The sequence below is a fragment of the Sciurus carolinensis genome, chromosome 4 (genome assembly GCF_902686445.1).
Source record: "Sciurus carolinensis chromosome 4, mSciCar1.2, whole genome shotgun sequence".
NCBI lineage: Eukaryota > Metazoa > Chordata > Mammalia > Rodentia > Sciuridae > Sciurus > Sciurus carolinensis.
The window spans coordinates 5,864,316-5,874,449 of NC_062216.1; the positions used below are offsets into that span (position 1 = coordinate 5,864,316).

Genomic DNA, 10,134 nt, shown 5'->3' on the forward strand with positions numbered 1-10,134 from the left:
CAGGAGGCCCTTTGATAGGTACCTCTATCCACCCACGTAAATCCTACACATTTTCCCATCTTCTTCATTCACCACTAGAGATACTATAAATAGTAATTGAATTTATTCTGTTTATTACAATAATGTTAAAGTTTTTATGGAGGTTATCTGGTTCAGGGCTGCATTTTCTTTGTACTGGGTGCTGCTAATATTGATCTCCCCCTCAAAGGAGAGGTACTGGAAAACTGCAGGATCACAATAAACCTGCAGGGAAGAAACTTCAACCCCAGCTCTTCAGTACTAGAGGGGAATATATAAAAACAATATGAAAAACAGTGGAAGAAAGTGTCCCAAACATACCAAGATGCTATTTTGATTAAATCCAATGACAGCATGGCAGTAGAAATGACAGAAAAAGAGTTCCAAATCTGCATAATTAAAATGATCTGAGAAGCACAGATAAGAGCAAATGTAAGCAATGCATTATCACTCCAATAAACAGTTAAAAGAACAAATGCAGGAAGCAAAAATCACTTCAATAAAGAGATTCTGAAAAAAAAAGAAATTCTTGAAAAGAAAGAAACAATAAACCAAATTAAAAACTCAGTAGAAAGCATCCAACAGAATAGACCTCATGAAAGACAGAATTTCAGACAATGAAGACAAAATATTTAATCTTGAAAATAAAGTTGCCCAAACAGAGAAGATGGTAAGAAATCATAAATGCCACCTCAAAGAATTATGGAATATCATGAAAAGACCAAGTTTAAGAGTTATTGGGATTGAGGAAGGCATAGAGATACAAACCAAAGGAATGAACAATCTGTTCAATGAAATAATAGTAGATAATTTCCCAAACCTGAAAAATGAAATGGAAAATCAAATACAAGAGGCTTACAGAACACCAGATGCACAAAATTACAACAGATCCACACCAAGTAACATTATAGTAAAAATACCTCACATACAAAATAAAGATAGAATTTTAAAGACTGTGAGAGAAAAGCATCGGATTACTTAGGAGGGAAAACAAATATGAAAATCAGCAGATTTCTCAGCCCAGAAACTAAAAGCAGAAAGGCCTTGGAACAATATAATTTAAGATCTGAAAGAACATGGATGCCAACCACAAATCCTATACCAGCAATACTAATTTTCAGATTTTATGATGAAATAAAATCTTTCCAGGGTTAAAAAAAAAAAAAAGTTAAAAGAATTTACAAAAAGAAAGCCTGCACTACAGAACGTTATCAACAAAATATTTCATGAGGGGGAAATGAAAAACAACAATACAAGTCAGTAAAGGGAGTAACTACCCTAAAGGAAAAACCAATCAAAGGAGAAACCAAATCAAGTTAAAAACCAAAAATAAGTCAAAATGACCAGAAATACAAATCATATCAAAATAATAAACCTGAATGTTAATGGCCTAAACTCATTTATCAAAATACATAGACTGGCAGGTTGGATTAAAAAGAAAGACCCAACAATATGCTGCCTTCAAGAGACTCATCACATAGAAAAAGACATTCACAGATTAAAGGTGAAAGGATGGGGAAAAACATACCATGCACATGGACTCAGTAGAAAAGCAGGGGTCTCCATCCTCATATCAGATAAAGTAGACTTCAAACATAAGTTAGTCAGAAGGGATAAAGAAGGACATTTCATACTACTTCAGGAAAACATAAAACAGCAAGTCATAATGATTCTAAATATTTATGACTCAACCAATGGTGCATCCCCGTACATCAAACAAATCCTTCTCAGTTCCACGAATTACATAGACCACAACACAATAATTCTGGGTGATTTTAACACACTGCTGTCACCACTAGATAGATCTTCCAAACAAAAACTAAACAAAGAAACCATAGAACTCAATAACACAATGAATAACCTAGATTTAAAAAATATATATAGAATATTCCATCCATCAATGAGGGAATTCACTTTCTTCTCAGCAGCACATGGAACCTTCTCGAAAATAGACCATATGTTATGCCACAAAGCAGCCCTTAGTAAATGAAAAAAATAGAGATACTGTCTTGTGTTCTATCAGATCATAATGGAATGAAATTAGAAATCAATGACAAAATAAAAAACAGAAATTACTCCAACACCTGGAGACTAAATAATATGCTATTGAATGAAACATGGATAACAGAAAACATCAGGGAGGAGATAAAAAATTCTTAGAGGTCAATGAGAATGACAATACAATATATCAAAATCTCTGGGACACTCTGAAAGCAGTACTAAGAGGAAAATTCATTGCATGGAGCATATTCAAGAAAAGAATAAAAAGTTAACAACTAAATGACCTAACATTATAGCTCAAAGTCCTAAAAAAAGAAGAACAGAATAACAGCAAAAGTAGTAGAAGACAGGAAGTAATTAAAATCAGAGCTGAAATCAATAAAATTGAAACAAAAGAAACAATTCAAAAAATTGACAAAAGAAAAGGTTGGTTCTTTGAAAAGTTAACAAAATAGACAAACCCTTAGCCACACTAACAAAGAGAAGGAGAGAAAACTCAAGTTACTAGAATTCATGATGAAAAAGGAAACATCACGACAGACACCACTGAGATACGTAACATAAGGAGAAGCTACTTTGAAAATCTATATTCCAACAAAATAGAAAATACCAAAGACATTGACAAATTTCTAGAGACATATGCTCCTCCCAAACTGAACCAGGAGGACATACACAATTTAAACAGATCAATAACAAGCCATGAAATAAGAAGCCATCAAAAGCCTACCATCCAAGAAAAGCCCAGGACTAGATGGATTCTCAGCCCAATTCTACAAGACCTTCAAAGAAGAACTCATTCCAATACTTCTCAAACTATTCCAGGAAATAGAAAAGGACAGAACCCTACAAAACTCATTCTATGAAGGTAATATCACCCTCATACCAAAGTCAGACAAAGACACATCGAGGAAAGAAATTTTTAGACCAATATCCTTGATGAATATAGATGCAAAGATCCTTAATAAAATACTGGCAAACTGTATTCAAACACATAATAAAAAATTGTGCACCATGGTCAAGTGGGGTTCACCCCAGGAATGCAAGGTTGGTTCAACATGTGTAAATCAATAAACTTAACCCATCATATCAATAGACTTTATGATAAGAATCATATGGTTATTTCAATTGATGCAGAAAAAGTGTTCAACAAAGCACAAAACCACTTCATGCTCAAAACACTAGAAAAAATAGGGATAGTAGGAACATACCTCAACATTGTAAGGTCTATTTATGGTAAGCCCACGGCCAACATCATCCTTAATGGAGAAAAACTGAAACCATTCCCTTTTATAATGGGAACAAGACAGGGATGCCCTCTTTCACCACTTCTATTCAACATCATACTTGAAATAGTAGCCAGAGCAATTAGACAGACTAAAGAAATTAAAGGGATACAAATAGGAAAAGAGGAACATAAGCTGTCACTATTTGCTGATGACATGATTCTCTATTTAGAGGATCCAAAAAACTGCTCCAGAAAACTTCTAGACCTCATAAATGAATTCAGCAAAATGGCAGGTTATAAAATGAACACGCATAAATCTAAAGCATTTTTATACATAAGAGATGAAACATTTGAAAGGAAAATGAAGAAAACAACTCCATTTGCAATAGCCTCAAAAAAAAAAATAAAATACTTGAGAATCAATCTAACCAAAGTAGTGAAAGATCTCTACAATGACAACTCCAAAACACTGAAGAAAGAAATTGAGGAAGATCTTAGAAGATGGAAAGATCTCCCATGTTCTTGGATAGGCAGAATTAATATTGTCAAAATGGCCATACTTCCAAAGGTACTATACAGACTTAACACAATTCCAATTAAAATCCCTATGGCAATTCTCATAGAAACAGAAAAAGCAATCATGAAAATCATCTGGAAAAACAAAAGACCCAGAATAGCCAAAGCAATTCTGGGCAGGAAGAGTGAAGCAGGAACTATATATAGCAGACCTTAAATTCCAGGGCAATAGTAACAAAAATGGCATGGTACTGTCACCAAAATAGACAGATAGATCAATGGTACAGGATAGAAGACACGGTGACCTACACACATAAGTACAGTGACCTCATACTAGACAAGGGTGCCAAAAACTTACAATGGAGAAAAGATAGCCTCTTCAACAAATGGTGCTGGAAAAACTGAAAATTCATATGCAGTTAAATGACATTAAACCCCTATCTCTCACCCTGTATAAAACTCAACTCAAAATGGATCAAGGATCTAGGAATTAGAACTGAGACCCTGCACCAAACAGAAGAAAAAGTAGGCCTGAATATCCATCGTGTTGCCTTAGGACCAGATTTCCTTAACCAGACCCCCATAGTACAAGAAATAAAACCAAGAATCAATAAATTGGATAGATGCAAACTAACATTTTTTTGTCAGCACTGGAAACAATCAATAATGTAAAAAGAGACCCTACACAGTGGGAGAAAATCTTTTCTACACACACCTCAGACAGAGCACTCATCTCCAAAGTTTATAAAGAAGTTAAAAAACTTTACACCAAAAATACAAAGGACATTTACAGAGTATTTTATCCATCATTGAGCAAATATACTTTCTTGTGAGCAGCTCATGGATTGTTCTCCAAAATAGACATATGCTATGCCACAAAGAAGTCATTAGTAAATACAAAAAAATAGAGATACTAGCTTTTATCCTAACAGACCATAATGGAATGCAATTAGAAATCAATGATAAAATATCGAACAAAAACTACTCCTACACCTGGAGACTAAGTAATATGCTACTGAATTATGAAATGATAACAGAAGACATAAGGGAAGAAATAAAAAAATTCTTAGAGGTAAATGACCACAATGATAAAACATATCCCAAAGCACAAGAAATCAAAGCAAGAATTAATAAATGGTATGGACTCAAACTAAAAAGCTTTTTCTCAGCAAAGGATACAATCAATAATGTGAAAAGAAAGCCTACAGAGTGGGAGAATACAAATAACCCAATCAACAAATGGGCTAAGGATATGAACAGACACTTCACAGAAGAAGATCTACAAGCAATCAACAGACATATGAAAAAATGTTCACCATCTTTAGTAATAAGAGAAATGCAAATCAAAACTACACTAAGATTCCATCTCACCCTAATTAGAATGGTGATTATCAAGAATACAAGCAAAAATAGGTGTTGGAGAGGATGTGGGGAAAAAGGTACACTCATACATTGCTGGTGGGGCTGCAAATTAGTGCAGTCACTCTGGAAAGCATTGTGGAGTTTCCTTAGAAAACTTGGAATGGACTCACCATTTGACCCAGCTATCCCACTCCTTGACCTATACCCAAAGGACTTAAAATCAACATACTACAGAGATACAACCACATCAATGTTTGTAGCTGCTCAATTCACAATAGCCAGATTGTGGAACCAACCTAGATCCTTCAATTGATGAATGGATAAAGAAACTGTGGTATATATATACGATGGAATATTACTCAGCTATAAAGAAAAACAAAATTATGACATTTGCAGGCAAATGGATGAAATTGGAGAATATTATGCTAAGTGAGATAAGCCAATCTCACAAAACCAAAGGATGAATGATCTCGCTGATAAGTGGATGATGACACATAATGTGGGGTGGGAGGGGAGCAAGAATGGAGGAAGGAGGGACTGTATAGAGGGAAAAGAGGGATGGGGGAAGGAAAAAATAACAGAATGAATCAAACATCATTACCCTATGTAAATGTATGATTACACAAAAGGTATGCTGTTATTCCACGTACAAACAGAAACAACATGTATCCCATTTGTTTACAATAAAAATAAATTACAAAAACAAGAGGTATCACTATACCAGACCTTAAAGTCTACTATAGAGCAACAGTAACAAAAATGGCATGGTATTGGCACCAAAATATGTAGACCAATGGTACAGAATAGAAGACACGGATACATACCCACATAAGTACAGTAACATCATAGTAGACAAGGGTGCCAGAAACTTACAATGGAGAAAAGATAGCCTCTTCAACAAATGGTTCTGGGAAAACTGGAAATCCATATGCGGTAAAATGAAATTAAAACCCTATCTCTCACCCTGTACAAAATTCAACTCAAAATGGATCAAGGATCCAGGAATTACACCTGACACCCTTCACTAAATAGAAGAAAAATTAGGCCTGAATTTCCATCATGTTGGCTTAGGACCAGACTTCCTTAATAAGACCCCCATAGTGCAAGACATAAAATCAAGAATCAATAATGGGATAGATGCAAACTGAAAAGCTTTTTCTCAGCACAGGAAACAGTCAATAATGTGAAAAGAGAGCCTACAGTTTGGAATAAAATGTTTTACACACACACTTCAAACAGAGCACTCATCTCCAAAGTTTATAAAGAATTCTTAAATTTTTGCACCCAAAATACAAAGAACCCAATCAATAAATGGGCTAAGGAAATGGTCAGACACTTCACAGAGGAAGATATACAGTTGATCAACAAATATATGAAAAAGTGCTCATCTTCCCTAGTAATTAGAGAAATGCAAATTAAAACCAACCTAAGATTTCATCTAATTCCAATTAGGGCTATTATCAAGAACAGAAGCAATAATAAGTGTTGGGGGAAGAGAAGAATGAAAGAATTTTGGATGGTGTAGAGAAAAACAGGATGGGAGGGGGTGGGAATGGAAAAACAGTAGAATGAAGCAGACAGTATTACCCTATGTATATGTATGATCACATGAATGGTGTGAACATACATTGTGTACAACCATAGAAATGAAAAGTTGTACCCCATTTGTAGACAATGTATCAACATGTGTCTATAAAAATAAAAAAAAATTTTAATAGAAAAAAAGAAACATAAAGAAAGAAATAAATAAAAAGCAGAGACCCAATCCAGAGTAGGTAACAGCTTTAAATACACAGTGAGTGAAAAATCTAGATGAACCTGTGTCAATAATACAAATAAAAAAATCTGGTCATCTCATATTGAATTACAACAAAAATTGTAACTTTTCAAGATTTTCAATATCAAGCTTATCCAAAATAATATAGAAAATGGAAAGTGTAGAATAAAATGTGAAATTTTGTCAGAATTCTGAACATTGAGACCACACCCCTTGGTCATCATCTTTCTTATCCCCCAATGAGCTGGAAGGATGGGGCCATCCAACACAGTGATGCCTAGTACCACCCTGGATAACCTCTCCTTGTTCCTTTCCTTAGTGCTGCTGCAGTTTCCCCAAGGAATTCCACGTTGTATGCTGGCTTCTTTGTGATGAGGCCCCCTTACTTTACTTTACCAGACAAAGCCAGTTGGCGCGGCCCACCACAAGTCGGCAGAACAGCAGAACAACAGCGCTGGTGCCCCTGCAGGAGCAGAGAAGAGTAAACAGGGCAGAAGTCCTGAGACAACCACTGCTGGTTCTTGTCACTTGCCCGAGGATGCGCCCAAAGACCACGCCACTCCCACACCACCATCTGCTGATGACACTGTTACCGTGCGTGTCCCTTCCCCAGGCCACCACCATCTGCTGATGACACCGTTATCGTGCGTGTCCCTTCCCCAGGCCCCACTCTCCCTAGCATGGTACACCTCAGAACTCCCATGCTAACATTGTCTATGAGCTATGGAGGAAACAAAGACTTTCTCATCAACATAGAACCTGCGACAACTTTCTGAAGAGCTCAGTGGTCGTGTCTGAGTCTTCATCCTACATCAGGCCTCACATCGCTTGCTAACATGAGGGATCTGGAGAGTCAGTACCAAGAGTTAGCAGTGGCCCTGGACTCCAGCTATCTGACAAACAATTCAGTAGCAACATAAAGGAATTGAAACAGCAGAAACAAGACACTCCAGGATCAACTGGAAGAAAAGAAGGCATGTCAACAGAAGTTGGACAAGGAGCAGGGAGCTCTGAGGGATCAGTTGAAGGCTTAAATCCAGACAGTAGGAATCCTGGTGTCTGAGAAAGCCCTGGCTCACACTCTGCATGCAGCCAGGCATCTGAGGGTCTTGCTGGCCATCTTCTGTCATTCCGACAGAAGACAGAGAGAGAGCTAGAAGGGACTGTGTGCTGTCTCCACACAGCAGAAGCAGGCAGACAGGCACAACGAGGAAATAACCAAAGAGAGAGATACCACCAGGCTGGAGTTGTACAGGAAGAACATAAACAATGAACACCCGGGGCAGCAGAACTCAGAAGTGCCAGAGAGGCTCCAGAGAGAGAAACTCTGCAGCCGGGGCTGGAAGAGCGCCAGAAGAAGCTGGAGGTGTCTGAACTCCCGCTGCAGCAGTTCTTCAGCTGGTCTGAAGCCCCTGATAGGAACCGTCAGTTATGGCAGGCCATGGAGGAGCAGGCACAGCTGAGGAAACATGTTTTGCGGGTTCTGGAGTCACTGAAGCAACTGCAGGTGGAGAGACCACCATGCAGAGAGCCTGAAAGTTCAGAGTACATGTGGCAGCAGTGGATGCAGCAAATGTCAGAGCAGATGCACAGACTGAGGGAGGAGAAGGAAGAGAGTGAGAGTCAGGCCCTGGAGTGGAGACCAACTTGGCAGGACTGAGAAGCCACATGGTGGAGGCCCTCATGTCCACAGCTCCCCATAGGGTGGTCTGGGGAAGAGCAGTGGTTGCAGGCAGAAGCTGAGCAGCTGCAGAAGGAACTGGAGGGCCTGGCTGGACAGTTCCATGTCCAGATGCAGGATAAAAATAGCCTGAGTTGCCTGAATCTGGTGTTGGAGGAGAGGCTGCTGGAACTGGAGCAGGTGGTAGAGTGTGGGGGCGAGCAGCCATGGAGCCCAAGCTCCAAGATCATGGGAGCTTCAGAAAGTCTGCATCCCCATCAGCCATGGGCTCTCACAGAATGTGAGCTCACAGGGCCACTGGCCGGGCTACAGAACAGCATCCACAAGCTGACTAATGAGAATATGGAGATGACCAGTGCAGCAGGTCAAGAAGGAGCTGGTCAGGAAGCTGGGTCAGCTGCAGGAGAAGCTGGGAGAGCTGAAGGAGATGGGGGAGCTGAAGAGTCAAGAGGCTTAGGGTCAGCAGCAGGAGCGAGAGCAACCCCAGTGGCCTGTCAGCAGCCGACCTTGGAGAAGGAGACACTGCACAAGTGTGTTCTGCCTCAGATGGAGCTCACATACCAGCTGCAGCATGAGGAGAAGCAGGGCAAGATGCAGTGGAGATGGCCTGACAGGAGCTGCAGGAGACCCACCTAGAGGCCACCATTCAGAAGAACCAACAGCTACAGGCCCATCTGAGCCTCCTGGCTGTCCGTGGGGAAGAGGATGGAATGGACAAGAAAAGGATGAGGAGGCTCGTAGGCCCTGTCTGACTGTCCCAGAGGACCTAAGACAGCCAAGAGGCCATGGTGGCATTCTTTGATGTGACTCTGGTCAGTGCTGAGGAAGAGAAGGCACAGCTGAGCAGGGAACTGCTGTCACGCTGCCAGCACCTGGCTCACCTGACAGTCCCATCCCTGAGTGAACCCACAGAGCAGACTCTGGTCCCCAGGAGTGGAGAGAGCTGTGTGTCTGGGGAGAACCCCCAGGCTCCACGTGTGGCCATGGAGGAGCTGCCGAGCCACGTCCTGGAGGTCATGCAGAAGGTGGAGCTCCACGAGCAGGTGGAGGAACTGGACCCTGTCTGTACCCAGCTCTCTGGGGAGATAAACACCACTGCAGAGTATATTGCCCTCTACAAAATCAGAGGGCAGAGCTGAAGGAGTGACACCTGGAGGAGGAGGGCATTAGGCGGCTGGCCAGGACAAGGGGTAGAGGAAGGTCAAGTTGCTGCATCTGCAGGAGCTGGTGCTGTGGCTGGTGAGGGAGCACAGTGAGTGGCAGGGTGTGTTTCTGAGTGCACAGTACCTGTGCTGGGAGCAAGCTGTGCATTAACTGACCAAGCATCCTTGTTATTTCCACATGTCAAAACTTCATGAATATATGTGTGTATAGATACAGGTGTAGCTACAGATATTTGTTTATATTGGACAAAGGCACCAAGAATACACATTAGAGAAATGACAGTCTCTTTCAAAAAGATGCTCAAATGCGGATGCACTGGTGCACAGCTGTAAGCCCAGTAGGTCGGGAGGCTGAGGCAGGGCGTGGTGAGAAAGCCATCCTCAGAACTTA

General features: G+C 40.2%; 1 protein-coding gene across 1 annotated transcript in view; it reads left to right on the forward strand.

Moving 5' to 3' along the window:
- LOC124982241 (golgin subfamily A member 2-like) overlaps window positions 1–9,719 on the forward strand; it is a 79,559-nt gene extending 69,840 nt beyond the window's left edge. Inside the window, 7 exon segments of the mRNA XM_047548545.1 lie at window positions 7,299–7,543; window positions 7,678–7,807; window positions 8,233–8,515; window positions 8,603–9,114; window positions 9,195–9,281; window positions 9,284–9,349; window positions 9,351–9,719. Of these exon segments, the coding sequence (XP_047404501.1) occupies window positions 7,299–7,543; window positions 7,678–7,807; window positions 8,233–8,515; window positions 8,603–9,114; window positions 9,195–9,281; window positions 9,284–9,349; window positions 9,351–9,719 (1,692 nt within the window).
- Window positions 9,720–10,134: the final 415 nt, after the last annotated feature.